General features: G+C 41.5%; 1 protein-coding gene across 2 annotated transcripts in view; it reads right to left on the bottom strand.

The window, feature by feature from the left end:
- CDC40 (cell division cycle 40) overlaps window positions 1–24,075 on the bottom strand; it is a 58,270-nt gene that overhangs the window by 26,096 nt on the left and 8,099 nt on the right. The window contains exons 1-7 of one of the 2 annotated variants that reach the window (XM_073675854.1): window positions 14,564–14,666; window positions 9,270–9,356; window positions 5,854–5,983; window positions 2,912–2,995; window positions 2,521–2,660; window positions 2,334–2,430; window positions 852–991 (exon numbers count right to left, since the gene is read on the bottom strand). In XM_073675854.1, the coding sequence (XP_073531955.1) occupies window positions 852–991; window positions 2,334–2,430; window positions 2,521–2,660; window positions 2,912–2,995; window positions 5,854–5,983; window positions 9,270–9,356; window positions 14,564–14,641 (756 nt within the window). In that variant the 5' untranslated portion in view covers window positions 14,642–14,666. Of the gene's footprint in view, window positions 1–851; window positions 992–2,333; window positions 2,431–2,520; window positions 2,661–2,911; window positions 2,996–5,853; window positions 5,984–9,269; window positions 9,357–14,563; window positions 14,667–24,075 lie in introns of those variants that run through there. The other variant, XM_073675852.1, reaches the window with a different exon arrangement.

Raw genomic sequence — 24,075 nt, 5'->3', positions numbered from 1 at the left:
AATGGATTGAAGCAGATTGTATACAAAGCGTTAATGCTATTCTCCATTTTTATATTTCAAAATGTGAAAACTGACTAGACTATTACCGTTTCATAAAACCTACAAAATTCTCACCAACATAGTGTATATTTTAGTTCTGACCCCCCCCCTGTGAGATGCGAAGTACGTGTATGGGTGCTGGACAGTGTGTGAGATGTGGCACAGTGATGGCGCTCGGTGGCTACATACTGGAGAGTTGTATTTAAGTGAGGCCAGTTAGGCTTTAGTTATCATTTGGGATTTAATTGAGTTCCCATAGGTTGCTTGTGCACTACAGCGATTTCTTGCCCTCCTTATAGAATTAGTGATTGCAATTAACATTGTGCTTTGTGCCATTTATAAGTGTACACACTGTCCTAAGGGTTTTTATGTGGCATTTTTAAGAATATACCTACACCAGTTACTGTATTTGTATTGGGTTTCTTCTAAAAAGGATTTTTCTACTATGTATTGAGTGATTTTAGGTTTAATTAACTATAATAATTTTTATTTCTATAGCGCCAACATATTCGGCAGCACCTTACTTTTTAGAAAGGACTTGTACAGACAATAAAAGACATTACAGAATAACAATAATCACATAAATCAACAGATACCAGGAGGAGAGAGAACCCTGCTCCCAAGATTTGTGTACTCTTCCGTTGTTGCTTTTTTTTACTACTTTTTTTTTTTAAGCTATATGTCCAGTGTTCATATTTATTTGTGTTTCATAGATGATCATATTTATGAATTCCAGCCTCTTTCACACAGAATTCAACTGTTAATAAAAATACATTCTGTAACCATTTATTAATTCACAATGGTAACACTACCTTTGTATGTCCGGACCAAACATGAATTTGTTTCTTGGGAAGATAACATTTCTCAGGCAGTTCAGTAGAACGCAGGTTAACATCAACATCCTGAGGAATGTGCAAATATGATCGGCCTTGGTAGTCATACATTTCTTTGACTGAAAGAAAAAGAAAGTCTACAGTTTTATGCATTGCTGATATATTATACACACACACATAGATTTAGATATATATATATATATATATATATATATATATATATATATATATATATCTATATACACACACACACACGCTAAGAAATTGGCTTGCAAACAAAAATTGTAGCGCCTAGCATTGTACAGTTCACGGTATTGTTAAATAGTGAAATGGACAGTATTAAGTGAAATCTGAGTTTTGTGATGCATTTTCTAAAAATGTGGGGCCGCGGCCTAAGGGAAATCCCTACATGACTCTTGGCAGAAAGCTTACAGCACAGTACATGAAACCAGTCTGTAATTATGAAAGTGTTAACTAACTTTATACAGATGCCCTAGTCTCTAAATAATCACATTTTAATAGGCAATATATCTCTACATATATATTTTTGCTAACAAACTAGAAACTTGATTGGTGGACCATTGGAGCCTGTGGTTTGGAGAGGATTTTCTGACTTTTATTGGAGAGTGTAGTGTGCATGCTGTGATCTGTGCAGAGGTCATTGTGCAGAGAGGGGAGAGGTTCAGCTGTGATCAACACCTATATAGAAGTCTATAAGTGTAATCTTGCAATTGATAATTCTATGAATGCTGAAAATTGAGATCTACAAAGCAAGATGTGTCAGCCTTCTGCAAGACTCTGTGGCATAAAAAATGAAGTTATTTCTCCTGTTTCAAGAAGCTTTTATAAGAATGCATATCATCTATTTAGAGAGAAGAGAAGAGAATCTCTGCAGGGTTTTACCACCTACTCTAGTAGCAACATAATGTAGAGACAGAGACCCTAATTCCATCAATGTGTCACTTACTGGGCTGATTGGAAAAGTTTTGATAAAATCACTATTTTAACAGCAAGCGATTATCACTAGAGAACTAGTAAACTTGTTGCCATATAGTCCAACCATGCCCCCACCACTGATTGGCAGCTTTCTGCCTATGAACAGTGTATACCAAAAGCTGCCAATCAGTAGTGTGGGCAGGGTTATACAGAGCCCAGCATTCAAAGAAATAGTAGATCTGCAGCAGATAAAATAGTGATTTTACCAAAACTGCAGCAAGAGGCAAAGTAAGATATACATCCCTGGAATCAGGGTCTCTGCCACTACATCATGCTTTACTCAAATGGCATAGCAAAAACCTGGTGACCGAATTATGCTGGGAATAGCAGACTACATTCATATCTTTATACAAATAGCAGGGATTTTTTACTAATAATATATATTTAAACCATGAAAATGTATCTAGAAGGTGGTGATAAATATGCTTCACACAAAACTATAGTGAATATTTATAAATAGGTTACCATGCAAAATGGTCTTCTCATCGGCAGGCTTATCATCCTCCTGTTTGCCTCGCTTCTGCCTTTTTGCTGTTATCTCATCAAGCTCTTTCTGCTCGTCCTAGGATTAATAAAGCAGTATATGCATAAAGTCAGCACTGAAATGTAATGTCAACCCCTTTACTATGCATGTAGAAAGCTCAATATTAACCTCAGATGGTTTGGCAATATCTTTTTCATCAATATATTTTGCCCAAGGACCCAAGAAGCCGTCTATATCTGAAGCATCAGTTCCTTTCACCTTTCTCCGCTTCTCAGATTTTTTCTGCCCTGTTTCAAATACTGTTAGACCTAGAGGGACAAAAACAATGCAGTAAACGAGGGAAAAACTAACATGCTTGGAACAACACTATAGGAGATAGGCGTGATGGAGGAGCATGGTTTGCGACAAACTACAGTAACAGAGGATCCAAAAATAGAGATGTCAATAAAGAGGTTGTCATTTTTAATTCACTTTTGAGTGTACATTCAATTAAACAATTAAAATGTTGATAAATGTGGAGTTGTCAAAATAGTCTTTAAATACACCGTTATGTTCTTACCTTGATTCTTCTCAGCATCATCAACTGAGCCAATGTATTTTGTGGATGTTTCCTGAACATCTAGTGATGGATCAAGAGCATAGCCTGGAACAGAAAGTGATTACAATGTCATTATTTTGAAAATTATGTAAATGTCTAGAATTGTATTAATGTAAAAGTCTCTGAATTCTAAAAAGACTTTATTGATAAAATGTGAGTAACATCCAGGAATATAGTGATGGAAAACTTTTTTAAATAAAACAATGTACAACAAACAACATTTAATAATTCACAGGATAGATCATAAATCTAAGCTTTCTGAGACCCCCATCAGTCACTAGAACAGAAGTCTCAAATCCCCTATTGCTCCTCAATACGAGGCTGCTGTAATGGCAGTTTTCGTCACAATGAATGAAGTGGCAGGGTCCAGGCTCAATCCACATCTCCATCCAATCGTCTTCTTACTGCAGATATGCAGGTAGAAGGAACAGGGGACCCTCATTAGTGATCAATAAGGGTCCCATTTGTCACCCATCCTGTAGATGTGATAAAATGGATTTCCCATAAATAACTACATTAACAATGACAAATACATACCACAGAGCATTCATTTCATTACATTATGACAACACACAAACTTAAGAGGGTTGTCCACCTTTGAGAACTATTTTGTTTTCTTAAAAGGGTTATTCAGTGAAAAAAAAAAAAAAAAAGTTATCACCTATTTACACCTAAGCTCTCATCCCAATGCACTGCAAGGCTGGTTTCACACGTTCGGATATTTCCGGTACTGGAAAAACCAGTACTGGCGATATCCGTGTCTGTGTGCACACGTGTGGCAACCGTGTGCCGCATCAGGAGCACACGTACCGGCGCCTGGGAATCAGTGTACAGTTAGCATTGTTCCCAAACGCCGGGTGCTGAAAGCTGCCCTCATCATTGTCCCCTGCTTGCGCTGTGATCAGCACCAGCAGGGGACAATGTTGATAGTAGTAGTCTGTTCCCGCTGTCTCCAAGTGTAAAAATAATAAAATAAAAAAAATCCTTATACTCAGCTATCCTAAGTGTCCCCCGCTGTAATCCATGTAACCGCTCACACCGAGGAGCCGGAGAGAATGATGCGCTGCAGTGAGCGGGCCCCGGAGCTGCGCTCAGTGAGTGACAGGACACTGCTCGCTGAGCTCAGCAGAGGTCCATGGCTTGCTCGCTACGGGTACACATGGTCCATGGAAACTCACTGACATGTGCACAGGCCTATTAATTTGAATGGGTCTACATGTATCAGTGTCGCCACATGTACCGGAGACACTAACGTGTGAAAAAGCCCTTAGTGTGGGGGTGTAGAGCAGAGCTGACAGTGCTGTGGGATCAGAGCTTCAGATGCAGGTGTTTGTAATGACATCTCTGCTCTACTCCCCTCTCAAGCTTGTAATCACAGTACATACTGGCAGTGAGACCAAGGAGGAGAATAGGGCTGTGTGTCAATATATGCCTCACACAGAAAAATGGTTCTGGGAATTCTCTGGGAAAATGTAATTTTTTTCCCCACATGACACTTCCTGCTTATAATTGATCAACGTCATACATTACAGGGGGAACCAGTAAAAGCTCACTCCCAGAGGTGACTCAATGCTAACACAACCCTTGGTTGAAGGGGAAATTAGGATCCAAACTATACAAGCTCCCTCCAAGTACAACATCTGCAAGGAGTGTGTATGTTCTCCCCATATTTACATGGGTTTCCTTCGGGTTCTCTGGTTTCCTGCCAACTCTAAAGTCATACTGATAGGGAATAGGGATTGTGAGTCCCAATGGGGACAGTTATGATGATGTCTGTAAAGCGCTGTGGAATTATTGGCGCTACATGAGTAAAATAAATAAATCTCTCTAAAACAGAGATGAGAAATTAATAAAACATTTTAATTTAGCTCTGCAGCCACTATAACATTCTAAAACTGATGAAAGGTCCTCTTTAAAGGGACTCTGTCACCCCCTGGGACATATATAAACAATTAATATGGCCATACAGGTGATGGAAATGTTAATCTAGTCCTACCTGTATGCCCCATATTAATGGTCTTGTTGTTGTGAAATTTTATTTTATATATTTATGTTAATGATTCCTCCTAGCCCAAGATGAAATCCTCCATCTCCTGTCTTCATTATAATAGCTTCCTCCTCCCCTGCATGCGACAGTGCCCTGTGATGTGCAGTTGCGGCGCCGTAATCCCGCGCTTGCACCCTGCACTTCCTTCCGCCGGCGCCTGAGCATAAGATCACGGCATACACTAGTCCGTGATCTTCTGCGCAGGTGCCGTTGAGTCACGGAGACTTTCGCCCATAGAAGGGAGGATCGTGGAGGGAGTTCAAGGAGCAGGCGTGAGATTATAGAACCGCAACAGCACGTCACAGGACACTGATGTGCAGGTGAGGGGGATGGTATTATAATGAAGAGAGGAGGAGGGGATTCTTTTTGGCCCTGAGGCCTGGAAAGAATCATTAACAAAGATATAAGATTTCAACACAAAGACCATTAAACGAGGCATACAGGTAGGACTAGAGTAACATTTCTATCACCTGTTTGCCTATATTAATAGGCTATATACGTCCCAGGGGGTGACAGATTCTCTTAAAAAGCCACCAATAAGACCATTTTCTCATTTACTATTGTACTTGCTACATTTATAGAAAAACAGTTATTTAATAAATTCCACATCTAGCCTTGAATATAGTTATTAGCAGCATTAAACATAAATAGAGACTAAATAAGATCAAATAGACCAAGCATATCAGAATCATATTTGTGAGTGGAGTACGCCAAGCATGATTCCGATATGCAACGCTTGGTCTATTTGATATAGATATAGATAGCAAATTTTGGAATCTACGGCAAGCACAAACATGCTATAGATATACCTCCACAAACATTCGCAAGGTGATTTTCATATACAACTATAGATTACCATATGTTGCAAACGTTCTTCTCTGTTGTTCAAACATGAAGTCGTTTATGTGTGCTGGTTCTGCATATCCTGAAAGCATGTTCCTTGGAGCTGCCATCTGCTGACTTTTAAATGGATTGTTGGGTCCAAGCTGCAATGACATGACATAAAATCATTTTCTGCACACACTTTAATCAAACCTTCTATACTACATATATAATGATAGTAATAAGTGAGGTGGCTTCATTCCTTCAGCTCAGCTGTCAAATTTGAGACTACTTTATACACAGACTTTAAATCAAAGCACAGAAGGTTTACTCCTGAAAGTGTACCTAACACGGTCACAAGAAAATGATTATAGTGAAATACTCTGCAGTATAATCATTTCTCTAAATCACTATATTAGCAATTTATGCTGCTAACTGACGCCTGTGCTGAAGGCTACAATAAGCTAAGCAGTGATCTGCTCCTGCTGCTAGGCTACAGTCTTCAGTGTGGGAGTGCGGTAAAATACTATGACGCTCATTCTCGCACACAAGACAGTAGCCTAGCAGCAGGACGCTGCTTAGTTTAATGGAGCCCGCCACACAGACTTCAGGAGGTCCATGCTGCGGGTTATCAGCAACCCCTCTTTACCAGTCTATCATTGTTAGTTTGTTTACTGTAAGTGATATCTGTATTTTGTATGTAATCCCTTCTTATGTACAGCACCATGGAATCAATGGCACTATATAAATAAATAATAATAATAAGGTCTTATGTGGTTAAAGTTGCTAAGTCCTTGTAAAACAAGCAACTCTGCAAATTACCTCTATTAAAAAAAACCTCAGTCCCAATGCACTTCTCCCATGATGCAGAGGCAAAGCTACCCCCTTCTAGCAGCCTGGGAAAGTGCTCAGTTGAGACCAGTGATGCAAGTCGTGACCATCCCGCTGGTACAAACTGTAAATCTTCAGGAACTCACTGCCCTCTGCAAAGCAGATAGCTGAGTGCCAGGAGCGGTGCACTCCTGAAGAAAGGAAGTTGGAACAACCCCTTTAACTAACAGTCCGGACATACGGGGCACACTTTTTTCATCATCGCATTCCAGGAGACATATTTTTCATCCTTTGGCAATGTAGCTGTACACAGGCAGGATGATCTGTGTTTGCCAGTGGCACCACTTTGGAGTATGCATACATTTTCAGATTATTTTCTGCTTTATGCCTAAAAAGCTAGCAAAAGTTAACAGCAATTCTGCCAGTACGTGCAGCAAATGAAAAAACAGAGTGAACTTGATCCCATTGGACAGTGGTGATGACAGCAATATCAAATTTAGAGAGTTTTCCAAAGGTTTCATTACTTTTATCAATAAATACCGTTTTTGAGTTGTCTTAATCAGACAGCCATACATTTTACAATTTTCTGTCAATTGAGCAGTATGAGGGCTTATTTTCTGCGAGACAATATGTAGTTTATGGTGGAATAGCATTTTGTGGCATGCATGAGTTTGATCACTTTATCACACATCAGTTCTGGATTTTAATTATTAAACACAGCTCACCATTCAGTATAATTCACATTAACTTTATTCGGTGGGTGAACACAATTATGACAATGACCATTTTTTCTGCTACACAACTGCATGAGTACTTGTTTTCTTTTACAACCTGTGGTCTTTGCAGCTCTCATTTTTTGGGGACATATGATCAAATTTAACTCAATTTTTTTGATAAGATTGCTAAAGAGAAAATATATCTGGAATTTTTAGTTTTCACAGTGTTCAGCATGCAGTATAATTGACCTGTTAAATTTATTCTAGATGGGGTAAGGGTTGTTCCAAATGATCATCTTTATACCTAATTTATAGTTGTCTTTTTAGGTTTTGCTACTTTTTCACAAGAACATCACTAAAGAAAAAAAAAACATTTTAAAATCGGTCATCATCATCTAAGAGCTATTAGAGACTTTTTTTATTTTTAGGACAAGCAGTAGTTTTCTGGTACCATGTTGGGGTTCTTGCAACTTTTTGATCACTTTTTATTAATTTTGTGAGACAAGATATATGGGAATGGCAATTCTGGCATTGTTATTCATATTTTTCATCACGCAGTATAAAAATAAAGAAGCTTTAGAGTATGGGCTTTTATGAATGCTGTGATACCAAATAATTGTAGTATATTCGCGCAGGAACTGAGGTGCAGATTGTTAATCCATTGATGAATATAAGTCTTCTGTGGAACTCCTGCAGATTCACCCCTTCTAACCGGTTGGGAATCAAAAATTTCCTACAAACTTAATTTGTTGTATATTATTCACAACTCCTAAAAGGAAAAGCAAACAAAACCCCCACACTTAAGATTTGCCTCCCCTGATATTTCTCTTGCGCCCATCTCTGGTCTTCTCGGAGTCTCTATACCCACGTGAATGCTTACCAATCACATAGGTCAAGACGTCATTACAGAAGGCCAAGTTTTACAGAAATCAGCAGAGGACAAGGAAAGGGTGAAACAGGCTGGTATTACCAGGGAAGATAAGTATAGTTATTTTTTTCATACTTGTACCCATGTACAGTGGCAAATTCACTACAAAATCAGGATGATTTGGTGCGTATTTTCTGTAGTGAATGTCACTGTGGTTTTTGGTGGAATTTTTTACATAAGTTTCCCACAGTAATTTCACCCTATGTGAACGTACCCCTTAGGTTATGTTCACATGCGGCGTTTTTGAAGTTTTCTTATGCAACTTAAAAGCTGCTTTTTACAGTACCAGCAAAAGCTATGAGATTTTAGAAATCTCATGCACACACTTTTTTCTTTTTCCTGACTGAAATTGTGAACTGCATCGGTTTTTAAATTTGCAGCGTGTCAATTCATTAAAAAAAATAAATAAATAAAAAATTAAAAAGTTGCAAAAAACACAATGGCATTTTTTGCGGCGTTTCTAGTGAAGAAAACTAACTTTATTAAACATGTATAATAGAGAAAGCAAACATGAAATCCACAAGAAAAAAAAGTCACAGACACAGCAAACACTCGGAAAACAGAAGTTTTTAAGGCAGTGTTTTACCTGTCAAGAGAACAGGTTTTGACAATAAAAAAAAAAATGCACCAAAAAACGCTGCATGTGAGCATAGACTTACATTAGTTTTGCATTTTTTATGAAGTTTTACAGGGAGTTGCAGAAGTTTTATAAAAAAAAAAAATAGTTTTTATAGATGAAAAACATTCCAAAAATGTGTTTTATCTGTAAGAACCCATTTCACCAAAAATTGCATGCCAATATCGTGAAAATCCGACTTTATAAATTTTTTTTAAAAAAATGCGGTTTTAAAGATGCAATTTATTATGTACATATTAAGTACATCTAAAAAAAAATTGTTAAACTCACAATGAAAATGCCTGGTGAAAATCCAGCCAAGAGCTTGAGAGTGTGATTTCGAAAAGTTACAAACTCACCTCGGGTGCAAACAAGGTTTCATATGTTGGATTGAATTGTACTTCTTTAAGAGAGGGATCAAGATGAATTCCGATATCAACATTTTCCTGCAAAAGAAAGAAGATTGTATTCACTGCAGTGAAACTAAATATCTAAAAGTAAATACATTACAGAAACCACATTAACAAGCATGACAGAATTAGGCCCACACACAAAAGCTTCTGGTGAAAGATCAATCATCAATTTGCAGGTAGCTATAGCGCTTCTATCGACATTAGATATGTCCGTTGGGACTCATTCAGACATTGCAAGTTTGAGAATTTTGGTTGCAGAATTTGCACTGAAATCCGCAATAATATTCAGTACAGCTGTAGGTGATATATTCCATGAACGGCTGGTATAATTACCACCATTACGGAAGATCAACTTTCCTCTTTACTCTCCAAATCACACCTCACCACCTGTAAACTTGACCCAATCTCGTCCCACCTCATCCCAAACCTTACCAATATCTTCATCCCAGCCCTAGCCCACCTCTTCAACTGGTCACTAACAACTGGTGTCTTCCCCTCATGCTTCAATCATGCCTCAATCACACCCATCCTCAAAAAGCCCTCCCTTGACCCATCCTCTCTGTCTAGCTATCGCCCCATATCACTTCTCCCCTATGCCTCAAAACTACTGGAACACCACGTCCATTCTGAGCTGTCCTCCCACCTCTCCTCCTGCTCCCTCTTTGACCGCCTACAATCTGGTTTCCGACCGCACCATTCTACTGAAACTGCACTGACCAAAGTTACCAATGACCTACTAACCGCCAAATCTAAGCGACACTATTCTGTCCTCCTCCTCCTAGACCTGTCATCTGCCTTCGACACGGTGGACCATTCCCTCTTACTAAAAACGCTCTCATCTCTCGGCATCACAGACTTGGCCCTATCCTGGATCTCCTCATATCTAACAGACAGGACATTCAGTGTCTCTCACTCACAGACCACCTCCTCATCTCACCCCCTGTCTGTGTCCCCCAAGGTTCATTTCTAGGACCCCTGATCTTCTCCATCTACACCTTAGGCCTAGGACAGCTCATAGAGTCTCATGGCTATCATTATCACCTCTATGCTGACGACACACAGATCTACCTCTCTGGACCTGATATCACCTCCTTACTAACCAAAATCCCACAATGTCTGTCTGCTATTTCATCCTTCTTCTCTGCTAGATTTCTAAAACTTAACATGGACAAAACAGAATTCATCATCTTTCCGCCATCTCATTCAACCCCCTCAACTGACCTATCCATCATAGTCAATGGCTGCCCACTGTCCCCAGTCCCTCAGGCTCGCTGCCTTGGGGTAACCCTGGACTCTGAACTCTCCTTCAAACCACATATCCAAGCCCTTTCCACTTCCTGCCGACTCCAACTCAAAAATATCTCCCGGATCCGCACATTTCTCAATCATGAATCTGCAAAAACACTAGTGCACGCCCTCATCATCTCCCGCCTTGACTACTGCAACCTCCTGCTCTGTGGCCTCCCTTCCAACACGCTTGCATCCCTCCAATCTATCCTAAACTCTGCTGCCCGACTAATCCACCTGTCCCCCCACTATTCCCCGGCCTCTCCTTTGTCAATCTCTTCACTGGCTCCCAATTGCCCAGAGACTCCAGTTCAAAACCCTAACTATGACTTACAAAGCCATTAACAACCTGTCTCCTCCATATATCTCTGACCTAGTCTCCCGCTACATACCCGCATGCAACCTCCGATCCTCACAAGATCTCCTTCTCTACTCCCCTCTAGTCTCCTCCTCCCACAATCGCATACAAGATTTCTCCCGTGCTTCCCCCCTACTCTGGAACTCTCTACCCCAAAGTATCAGACTCTCGCCTACCGTGGAAACCTTCAAAAAGAGCCTGAAGACCCACCTCTTCCGACAAGCCTACAACCTGCAGTAACCACCACTCCACAAATAATGCTGCACGACCAGCTCTACCCTCACCTACTTTATCCTCACCCATCCCTTGTAGACTGTGAGCCCTCGCGGGCAGGGTCCTCGCTCCTCCTGTACCAGTCGCCGTCACATTGTGTTCAAGATTATTGTAATTGTTCTTGTATGTATACCCCTTCTTCACATGTAAAGTGCCATGGAATAAATGGCGCTATAATAATAAATAATAATAATAATAATAATAGTATAAGTTGGTTCCCACGGGGACCTGCATCTGTCAAAACCCGGGCCCCATCTTGCACCGTTGGTAATGAAGAGGTGGCCAAAATCTATTCACTTGGATGGGAGTTCTGAAAATGGCTGAGCAAAGTAGAAAGCATATAAAATGGAGAAGGCCTTATTCTGCATGGTAAGGACTAATTAATTGGAAACTGATAATTACCACTGGAAAACAACCACTAAAGTACAGTGTATTATTATACCAATGATTCAAAGAGGAAAAAGTTAAAATTCACACTGCTTAATTACAATAAATACATGTTCTCGTTTATTGTATTAGCCAGCTGAAGAAGGCTGCTTGTAGCACTCAGCGGCTTCCATCCAACACATCCAAAGTACAAATTATCAGCAGAGCTTCATCACAACGGTCGGATTTATTAATGAAAATAAAAACAACAAAGAACAAAATTAAAAACTGTATGTAAGTTTGGATAATGCTCTTCAAGGTCCATGGTAAATAAAAGGATGCCATGTACAGTCATGAGCTACATTATTGTACTTTTATTATTTTATTGCAGTTTTGCCAAAATCTTGGATCTATTCAGGAGTATTAGCAAAATGTTCGTATGGAAAAATACTCTGTCTTTAGTGGTGCAATATCCACCAATTCAATGCAGAACAACTGAAGAGAGCGTGATGGACATGGCACACGGCAGGACTACAGCACATGGCTGAATGGGGATGTGACTGCGCTTATTCCTGTCCACGAAGAATCCACTCCTAGCTTGTGTAAGGGTATGTGCACACGTTAAGTATTTGGTGCCAAAATTTCTGCATCTCTTGGCAGGAAAAATGCAGTGTTTTTCATACAGACTTTTCCCCATATGGGTGAAATCTGCAGCAAAAATGCTGGAAGAACTGACATGCTGCAGATATAAATCTGCAAGTCACAAATAAGCAACGTGTGCATGAGACTGTAGTATTCTCATTCACTTTACTGGCATCAGGAATCCCTTCAGGTTTTGTGACAAATCTGTGCAGAAAACACGAAGAAAACATGACAAATCTGCAATGTGTGCACAGACCCTAAAAAGAAATACATGAAAATCACTACTTTGCGCATTTGCAAAAATTGTAGTGTTTTGGGCATTTCTGGACACGACACTATACCACACCTTATAGCTGTGATAGGAATTTTTGTGTTTTATGTAAAGCAAAACCCTGCCATCTGTATGACATTGCTGAAATTCATTGACATCGAAAGCTACCTTACAATCTTTAATGGTCCCCTTTTTATGAAGCTGTACAATCAGGTAAGTAATAGGAAAAAACTGTAGAAAAAACGGTATCTGATGTGGCTTGGGAGAAAGTTATTTCTTGTAGTCACTGTGAGCACAACATTCAGTAGAAGAAAAATGAGAGAAAACGGATGAGACTAGTCGGCATTTGCCCATATGTATGCAGTAATGTGACTGCAAACCCACACAGGAAAAGCAAAGGTATTGTGAGTGTGCGATCACGGTATTGTGAGTGTGCGATCACGGTATTGTGAGTGTGCGATCACGGTATTGTGAGTGTGCGATCTTCACTCTACAGGACTGCAGATTTCTCCTAAACCCCTCTAAGCAGTCATCTCCACCTCATAGACTTGCCCAATTCACACAGAGCCCCATTGACTAATAACTTTTGCATTTTTCAAATAAATGTATTTAAGAAGATTAACACTTTCACATATGGAAGCTAATTACATGGGGTGTTCCTGGTGTAATAACCCCTTTAATTAAATGTTAATGACGCAAAAGAAGCATGTAACCTTCTGTACGTTGACCAGTTCTCTGAGCAGCTAAACATTGCTTCTTTTTAGAGGTCAACAATGTTAATAGATATCCCCCAAGAGTTGAAATCCATCAAACGTCAGTGTTACAATAGGTGTACTGCGAGGCAATGAATTATCAGCCTCCACAAAGTGAAAAGCTGGTAACTGCTGTGCGTGGGAGAGCGGCTTTTAACTTAGCAGCGTGTTTCCAAGGTGACAAATTAAAATTCCACTGTTCCATCAAAAAGAACATTTTATGTGGATAGTTAGAGAAACCCTTTCAAAAACAGGTATTTATCCAAACTCTCAAAACCATTGGCATCAGTAAACTAGGCAATAAATACGGGGCCCCAGCATATGGAAGCACATGTGCAGTTTGCATGCAGTTTTTGGTGTGGATTGCCAAAGCGGATGTGACTGAAAGAAAAATGTGTGTGTGTGTGTGTGTGTGTGTGTGTGTGTGTGTGTGTGTGTGTGTGTGTGTGTGTGTGTGTGTGTGTGTGTGTGTGTGTGTGTGTGTGTGTTTTAAAAGCTTGTGCATTCAGCAGGCTTAGTAGCTTCACATAAAATCAGTAAGTAACATAGCAATACACTGCAAAGCAGATTAAAATTATTGTAAAAAGCTCATAAAAGTTCAAATTAACCCCCTGTTCCCATTAAGCCAATAAACAATAAAAAAATGAATCTAAAAAATAAATACATATTTGAGTATGTGTAAAACCAACATTTTAAAATATCACATGCAAAGTTTCAAATATCCTGCAAAGTGAATGATGTAGTGAAAAAACAATGCCAGAATTTTCATTCTACAGTTCACTTATCTGCCAAAAATATGACATGTAACAAAGTTTTATCGTGTGTACCTGACCTGAAATCAGCTGCATGGAAAAAAAAAGTTACTTATTTCTCTTTGAAGATGGGGAAAGTGAAAAATCAAGAAATTATAGTATCAGGAAGAGGTTAAATGGTTATTCCCATCTCAGCCTTCAATATCCAAGCATGGGGATTTTAGCTTCTACAATCCATCCACCAGAGATGGGGCTATGAATACATACAGTTGTGCTCAAAAGTTTACATACACCGGCAGAATTTTTCCTTTCTTGGCCTTGTTTCAGAGAATATGAACGATAACAAAAAAAACCTTTTTCTCCACTCATGGTTATTGGTTGGGTGAAGCCATTTATTGTCTTTTTAAATCTTAATGACAACCAAAAACATCCAAATGACCCTGATCAAAAGTTCACATACCCTGGTGATTTTGGCCTGATAACATGCACATAATTTGACACAAATGGGTTTGAATGGCTACTAAAGGTAACATCCTCACCTGTGACCTGTTTGCTTGTAATCGGTGTGTGTGCATAAAAGCTGAGTGACTTTCTGGGATCCAGACAGACTCTTGCATCTTTCATCCAGCCACTGACGTTTCTGGATTGTGAGTCATGGGGAAAGCAAAAGAATTGTCAACGGATCTACGGGAAAAGGTAGTTGAACTATATAACACAGGAAAGGAATACAAAAAGATATCCAAGGAATTGATAATGCCAGTCAGCAGCGTTCAAACTGTGATTAATAAATGGAAAATCAGGGGCTCTGTAAAAACCAAACCATGGTCGGGTAGACCAACAAAAATTTCGGCCACAACTGCCAGGAAAACGGTTTGGGATGCAAAGAAAAACCCACAAATAACATCAGCTGAAATTCAGGACTCTCTAAAAACTAGCGATGTAGCTGTTTCAAGATGCACAATAAGGAGGCACTTGAAGAAAAATGGGCTGTATGGTCGAGTCGCCAGAAGAAAGCCATTACTGCACAAATGCCACAAAGTTTCTCACCTACAATACGCCAAACAGCACAGAAACAAGTCTCACGACTTCTGGAACAAGGTAATTTGGAGTGATGAGACCAAAATTTAACTTTTTGGCCACAACCATAACCGTTACATTTGCAGAGAGGTCAATAAGGCCTATGATGAAAAGAACGCCTTTCCTACAGTAAAGCACAGAGGTGGATCACTGATGTTTTGGGGATGTGTGAGCTACAAAGGCACAGGAAACTTGGTAAAAGTTGAAGGAAAGATGAATGCAGCACGTTATCAGCAAATACTGGAGGCAAATTTGCACTCATCAGCCCGAAAGCTGCGCATGGGAAGTACTTGGACGTTCCAACATGACAACGATCCAAAACACAAGGCCAAGTCGACCAGTCATTGGCTACAGCAGAACAAAGTGAAGGTTCTGGAGTAGCCATCTCAGTCCCCTGACCTCAATATCATTGAGCCACTCTGGGGAGATCTCAAGCGCGCAGTTCATGCTTGACAGCCCAAGAATTTACAGGAACTGGAGGCTATTTGCCAAGAAGAATGGGCAGCTTTACCATCTGAGAAAATAAAGAACCTCATCCACAACTACCACAAAAGACTTCAAGCTGTCATTGATGTTAGAGCGGGCAATACACGGTATTAAGAACTGGGGTATGTGAACTTTTGATCAGGGTCATTTGGATGTTTTTGGTTGTCATTAAGATTTAAAAAGAGAAAACACAGTAGTTTGACAATAAATGGCTTCAACCAACCAATAACCATAAGTGGAGAAAAAGTTCTTTTGTTATCATTCATATTCTCTGAAACAAGGCCAAGAAATGAAAAATTCTACCGGGGTATGTAAACTTTTGAGCACAACTGTAAGGGCAGCTAGACTTCAATTTTTATACAATTCTCATACACATAATTGGGAGTATTTGGGCCCCCTCATGCACTAAGCATTGTTACATCCCAATAACATAGCAGGTGTTTAAGCCTCATACAATGCAAACTGTCAAACAAATTTAAAGGGTTGTTCTGTTTTCAGAAAACCCATCACCACATGGTTAAAAAAAAAAGCACAACTGTGCTTGGCTCTACCCCCTGAGACTTTGACTGCAGTGCTATCAACATGAAATCAATGGTACAGACAATAACAGATACCGGGAAAAGTGGCAATCAGTGAGCTCAACGGCTTTGAGCAGTTTGTGTCGTCAAGCAGAGTCACTAAATTCACCAATTGGTGACATCAGTGCTACAGACAATAACATACACCAGAAGCAATAATGGAGACTCTGCACTGGACCCAGGGAGGGTGAGTAACACAAGTTTTTTGTTTTTTTGAAACTTTGCCTGGTGACAGGGTTTTTTTTCTGAAAATGGAATACTCCTTAAAACGGAATCCGTCAATAGGTTTTTGCTACTCAATCTGAGAGCAGCATGATATAGAGGTAGAGACCCTGATTCCAGCAAAGTGTCACTTAGTCTAGGTGCACACTATATCTGTTCAAATAGCCTACAGTATTTGACAGGAGCTTTTCCTGATGTATACTGTAACATCACTATTGACGACCATTCACCAGACAGAGGCTGAAAATGTGTCATGGGCCTCCAGCTGGCTGGTATGTGATTCCACACAGTTTGTTTAACTGGATAGGAAAGTGCAGCAGACTGAGCTTTCTTATACAGAGGGCCACAGCAAAGAAAAATATAACATGCAGTTATTTCTCTACAGTGAGCCTATCTGATGGACGGGTTCGTCAGGATCCAACCTGACTGTGCACACCTCCTGATTAGGGATGGGTGGACCGGTGGAAGTTCGGGTTCTGGTAAATAAAAGAGACCCGAACTTGTAAGAGAAGAAAAAAAAAAATCTCTTGCGAACCTAGCTTTACTTGGATTTTTGCTGTAGTTTTATCTGCTGCAGATCTATCAATTCTCTAAATACTGAGCTAAGTATAACCCCGCCCACACCACTGATTGTGCATAGGCAGAAAGCTGCCAGTGTACACAGAAAGCTGCCAATCAGTGCTGACAGCGAAGTTATGCAGAGCTCATGAATATGGAGGACTACATAGCAGCAGGTTTACTAGACCTTGGTAATAAAATTACGTTTCATCAGCATGAGTTTATCAAAACTACAGCTGCTCTCAGATTAGGCGAAAATATAGTGACAAAATACATTTAACACAGCCACGTAATCTTATAGACAAACAATTGTAGTAGTATGGGTCGTCCTGAAGAGTTCACTGACAACAATCATGCCACCCTCTTAAAGAGGTTAAACTATGCTTTGACAGAGCCAAGCCTAACTATCCCATTACTTACCTGTGTTGCATTTCAAGGCCCCATGCTGCAACCTGACTTCAAACAGATGGCAACAGTGATGCATTCCCATAACCCTCAAAATGGAATTTCATCAAATTGTTTAACTACTAGCTTCCCAGCCATTGCAAATTCATTTATTGTGAAGAAGAGGTATCTGGGAGTAATACCAGCTCAATCACATAGCAGCAGTCCATAAAATCTCTCAGATTGAGCCATGGAGTGGCTTACACTTAAAGGGAACCTGTTATGTCCTTTTTTTATATTGAACTGCCCCCAATGTCTTGTTAGTGAATCACATTGCATCACTAACATGTTTTTCTCAAGCAAAACGTCCCAGTATTTATGGCGAAAAACATTTTTTATGCTTTGATGATTGCCCCACATACCTTCTGTTTCAGTCATAGGGGTGGGGATCTCTAGCTTTCCAGGCACGGTCAGTCAAATGCCTTTTCAAATTCTCCACTCCCATCGCATCATAATTCCTTCTGTTCACTGCTCCCTACGTCACCAAAATCTCCCAGCAGATCCCGCACTTGTGCAGTGTCTATCAGCTTTCCGGGCATATGCACTGAATCTGGGTGTACATCCCGGCTTCATATCATACGTGCAAATACTCCGGAGCCACTGAGAGTCAGTGGCTGGTGGACGCGTGAATCATTGTGACGTTCGGCGGCGCCGGAGCATGCGCACATGCGCAATGAAGCCGGGACGTACACCCAGTGCGCATGCCTGGAAATCTCATGCCCAATTCCGAGAAGATGATGGCTGTTTTAACAGTAGCAGGTGGAGCCGAGCTCCACTGCTGTTGACCTGTTAAATACCACTGTTCTAAACACCCACCGGCCACCCAAGACGTGCTGATGGGCTGCCAAGAAAGCTTTGTGTCTGCTGAAGAACCAGGGACTGTCATGAAGGTGCTCCTATGAAGACCAGCCAGTGTCTGGCATTGATAGGAGACAGCAATTTTTACTAAATACCACATGATCAGACAATCACATGTTGGAGTCCTCTACAAGGACTAACAAAGTAATATTAAAACAAGTTTTACAAAATATTTAAAAAGATATATTTTAATCACCCCGAACCCACGAAAGTTATAAAAAGAGAAAAAAAAAACAAAACATTTGGTATTGCTGAGTTTATAAAAGTCTAATCTATCAGAATGCAAAAATTAAATAGATCAATAAAAACTGTAAAGAGAAAGAAAAATCCGTCAAAAAAAATGCAACAAAACGCGTCATTTACCCCAATCAATAACCATCAATAAAAAAGTCAGCAATGAAAAAAAAAAGTTGGAAAATGTTGAAACAAGAAAAATGTATTAAATATGCAAGTTTGGGATCGCCATAATCTTAAGAATTATATTTCCAAGTCATTCATTTTTACTGCACATTAAATGCCACTAAAAACCAGGGCTGTGGAGTCGGTAAGCCAAACCTCCGACTCAGACTCCTCAATTTCCATGACACCAACTCCCTCATATATGGCTCATGTTTAAGTGATAAATTTACCGTCTCAGCTAAAAGTCTAGACCCTTAGATCAGGAATAGGACAGACATTTATAGGACATTTCATAACTTTCCCAAATTCTATTGAAAAAATATTCCCCACAAACTGCATTGAACTACTGTATAGAGATGAGCGTTGTTCTACTCGAACTGTTCGCCAATCTCAAATTCGAGCTGTTTTGGGCGGTGTTCGAGCCGGTCGGCGAACACGAACAATTTGAGAAAAATTCGGCTGTTCGAGGTTATGTTCGATAACTGTTCGTGCACCAAAATCATAACTGGATTTTTTCTCAGTAATGATGAAAATTAATGTTAATACGCAGTTTGAGTGTACAGCGGGGCGGGGGGAGGGGCAGGGGATGGATCTCTGCAGGAACAATGAAGATCTCCATTTTTTATTCTCTTTCCCGCATTTGCAGTGGGGAGGTGCAATCTGTCAGCCTATCAGCAGCGCACACACGGAGCGAAGTGCTTTTTTTCACACAAGCAAGGGCATGTGTGATTGGCAGTGTATGTCTCATGTCCTTGCCCTATAAGACCAAGCCATTTTCCCCGTCGCCACCATTTTCTCACTGCTGCAGCTGCGTGTTAGACGGCACCGCTGTTGCTGTGTGCGCTATACCTTGTTAATTTCAAGCCAATTTTCGCACAAATATACAGATACCTTGGGAGTAGGGAATAGTTGTGATTGCAGTCCTTTTAAGGACTAGGTTACAGCATTTCCTACGACTTTTATCAGGCAGGTCTGTGCTCTTAAATAGATAGATTGTGGGAGTAAAGACTAATTGTAATTGGAGTCCTTTTCAGGACTAGGTTACATCAGTTCCTATCAGTTTTTGCCAGGCAGGTCTGTGCCAGTGCTGTGCAAGTTTTTTTCACAGCATTTGGCTGAATCTAGCAAAGCTAATCCTTTTTGGCCTATTGCAGAGTGTGTTAGTCAGTGGAGTAGCCTATCTGTGTTGCAAGATATACCACCTGTGTATAGAATACCAATTTTTTTACTGCACCTAGTGAAGTAAAATCTTTTGGGCATAGCATCATTCTATTAGTCCATCTATACTGACCTCCATCAGGTTGCAAACTGAATATAATTTTTTTCTGCATCTAGCTCTGAAAAAATATTTGGGCTTCTAGCAGTGTGTGGGACTTGTTCTATTAGTCCTTCTATACTGACCTCCAGCAGGTTGCAAATTGAATATAATTTTTTTCTGCATCTAGCTCTGAAAAAATATTTGGGCTTCTAGCGGTGTGTGGGACTTGGTCTATTAGTCCATCTATACTGACCTCCATCAGGTTGCAAATTAAAAATAATTTTTTTCTTCATTTATCTCTGAAAAAATATTTGGGCTTCTAGCAGCGTGTGGGACTTGTTCTATTAGTCCATCTATACTGACCTCCATCAGGTTGCAAATTAAAAATAATTTTTTTCTGCATCTAGCTCTGAAAAAATATTTGGGCTTCTAGCAGTGTGTGGGACTTGGTCTATTAGTCCATCTATACTGACCTCCATCAGGTTGCAAATTGAAAATATTTTTTTTCTTCATTTAGCTCTGAAAAAATATTTGGGCTTCTAGCAGTGTGTGGGACTTGTTCTATTAGTCCTTCTATACTGACCTCCATCAGGTTGCAAATTAAAAATAATTTTTTTCTGCATCTAGCTCTGAAAAAATATTTGGGCTTCTAGCAGTGTGTGGGACTTGGTCTATTAGTCCATCTATACTGACCTCCATCAGGTTGCAAATTGAATAAAAAAATTTTCTGCATCTAGCTCTGAAAAAATATTTGGGCTTCTAGCGGTGTGTGGGACTTGGTCTATTAGTCCATCTATACTGACCTCCATCAGGTTGCAAATTAAAAATAATTTTTTTCTGCATCTAACCCAGCCAATAGTTTTGGCCTAATACCACAGTTTGGCCACTCAGCTCTGCTCGGTTACCATCCATTGTTTTTTTGTGCAAACAACTCCAGAGTTGTGAATTAGTTAACCACCAAAATGAGTGGAAAAAGGCCTGCTGCTGGTGGAAAGGGGAATAGGCGTGTTGGGAAGGGGAAAAAAGGTTGTGTCCGTGGGGTAGGTGCAGAAGAAAGACCATCTTCCAGCCAAACTAAAATGTCTACTTCTTTTAGCGGACAATGTGATAAGATCCCTTTCTTACGGCCACGCCAATCGCTACAAATTCCAGATGAGGCACAAAAACAGCAGGTGCTTCAACGGATATCAAGTGCTCCTTTAAGTGGGCTCTCCTCCACATCAACTTCAACATCACAAATACTCCAGTCCTCAAAGGTGTCACCCAAATCGCACTTGCTTCCTCACAGCTCCCAAATCTCCAGCTGCCCGTCTGAGTATGAGGTAGAACAGATGGTTGAGTCTGCAGAGCTGTTTACTCATACTATAGCCTGGGAATCAGAGGTCGACTCCAGCGCTTCTGTGAATCCAGACGAGGAAATGATCTGCACTGATGCCCAGAATCTTTATGAGTCGGATCCAGGACCAGACGCAGAAGGTTCTGACCATAATGTAGACCCTCATTCCCAAACTGTAACTCCTGTTGGTGGAGACAATGAGGAAGACGATGATAAGACTCAAATACCTGATTGGAGCGACAACTTTAGTTTTTTGTCAGGGCAGGAACAGGTTGGCTCTGAGGACGACGGGTGTGATAATGCACAGGGTGATGATGATGAGGTCGGAGATCCCACTTACTGTCAACCCACAGTCAGCCAAGAGATGAGGTCAGCAGAGGAGGTGGAGGAAGATGCTAGTGACGACGAGGTCAGGTTGCGCCTTCCTGGACAGAGACGTAGTACTGGAAGCACGTCAACAACTGCATCCTCAAACACAACTCTGCCTCTCACCACAAGTCGTGGTGGCTCTTCAGGTCGCATGGGTGCTAAGCCTTGCATAGCCTGGGCATTTTTTCAGATCGATAAAGATGACCCAACTCGTGTTATCTGTAACATTTGTCAGCAAAAGCTAAGTAGAGGCCAAAAAATACATAGTTTGAGTACTTCATGCATGAACCGGCACATGGACATGAAGCATAAGTTGCAGTGGGAAGCTCAGTGTGCTACAATGCGGTCTAGCCGGCCGGGCCAACCACCGTCTGCCATATCTTGTGCATCCGCGGCCTCTTCATCCTCTGTGACTGGGGGGACAGCAGTCACACCTGTTTTGGGGCGCAGACCTGCCACCTCTTTACCCGCAACAGCCAGCGTGATTGGCAGGTCATCATTTTCTTTGGAGGTGGTAACACCAGCTGGTCTTGAGCGCTGTCCGACATCGATAGCACCACCTTTGGATCAAGGCAACCTAACATGTCCGCCTGCATCTTCCTCACAGACCGGCAGTTTGCCGGGGACACCCTTATCAACCCCGTCTAAGCACAATAGCCAGCCCTCGGTCCCTCAGATGTGGACAAGTAAAAGACCATTTCCTCCTAGCCATGAGAAAGCTAAGAGGTTGAATTTCACCATCTGCAAGCTCTTGGCTACAGAAATGCTGCCTTTCCGCCTGGTGGACACAGAGGATTTTCGAGACCTTATGTCCGTCGCAGTGCCCCAGTACCAGATGCCCAGTCGGCACTACTTCTCAAAGAAAGGTGTGCCTGCGCTCCACCAGCATGTCGCACACAACATCACCGCTTCTTTGAGAAACTCTGTGTGTGACAGGGTGCATTTCACCACAGACACTTGGACGAGTAGGCATGGACAGGGGCGTTACATGTCGCTGACTGGGCACTGGGTAACTATGGTGACAGCAGGACAAGGGGCTGCTGTCCAAGTCTTGCCGTCCCCACGAGTTGTGCGTCAATCCTCTTTATGTCATTTTTCCTCCACTGCTTCTGCCTCCTCAACCTCCTCTCGGTCTTCCACCTGCACCCAAAGCCTGTCTGGTCATGCTACAAGCTTTCTAACTGCGCAGAAGGGATCCTGCACACCTCCTTACTATGCTGGCAGTAGGGCTCAACGTCATCAGGCGGTTTTTACATTGAAATGTCTGGGAAATGTGAGTCACACAGCTGAGGAGTTGTGGTCAGCTCTGGAGAACCAATTTCATGAATGGTTGTCTCCACTGGACCTGAAACCAGGGAAGGCCGTGTGCGACAATGCTGCAAACCTGGGTGCGGCCCTTCGCCGGGGCAATGTCACACACGTGCCTTGTATGGCTCACGTGTTGAACCTGGTTGTCCAGCAATTTTTAGCCCACTATCCCAGACTAGATGGCCTTCTGCAGAGGGCACGGTCGCTGTGTGCTCACTTCCCGCAGCTCAGCGACTTACATCTCTACAGAAGTCGTTGGGCCTGCCACTTCACCGGCTAAAATGCGATGTGCCTACCCGGTGGAATTCAACTCTGCACATGTTGCAGCGACTGTGGCAGCACCGACAAGCCCTGGTGCAATACGTTCTGACGTATAGCCTGGGCCAACGAGATTCAGAGGTGGGGCAAATCACGCTGGAGGAGTGGTCTCAGATCAGGGACCTATGCACCCTTCTGCACAGTTTTGAAATGGCGACGAAGATGTTCAGTGCTGACGATGACATTATCAGCATGACTATTCCGGTGATTTACATGCTGGAGCACATGTTAAACAGAATTCGGAGTCAGGTGGTGGCACAAGAGGAGGTGGAGGAAGTAGAGGAGGAGGAGTTGTATGCGGAAGGGCTAACACCTGCAAGGTCCAGACGGTCGGCAGCACCAGGGCGGCAGGCATGTGAGGGTGGGGGAGATGATTTTACCAGGGCGCATGGTAGCAGCCAAACTAGTGAGGAAGGTGCAGGAGCCCAGGAAGAAGTGGAGGACGAACTGATGGAAGACTCATCAGATGAGGGAGACCTTGATCACATTTCTGTTGTGCGAGGTTGGGGGGAGAGGACAGAGGAAGGAAGCATGATTGTTACCTCGCCACCAACACAACAGGGACTTGGTGCTCCTGGATGCGCAACACACATGAGTGCCTTCTTGCTGCACTACCTGCAACATGAAACTCGAATTGTGAGAATTAGAAATAATCCTGACTACTGGGTTGCCACACTGTTAGATCCCCGGTACAAAAGTAAATTTGCAGAAATTATTCCTGCCATAGAAAGGGATGCACGCATGCAGGAGTATCAGCAGAGACTGTTGCAGAATCTTACATGTGCTTTTCCACAAAACACCAGTGGTTCACGTAGTGAATCTTACAGTTCTAACTTGCCA

The sequence above is a fragment of the Phyllobates terribilis genome, unplaced genomic scaffold, assembly GCF_046119375.1.
Source record: "Phyllobates terribilis strain yellow unplaced genomic scaffold, ASM4611937v1 Scaffold_3__8_contigs__length_932513732, whole genome shotgun sequence".
In the NCBI taxonomy this organism is placed as follows: domain Eukaryota; kingdom Metazoa; phylum Chordata; class Amphibia; order Anura; family Dendrobatidae; genus Phyllobates; species Phyllobates terribilis.
This window is presented reverse-complemented; position numbering and strand designations above follow the sequence as displayed.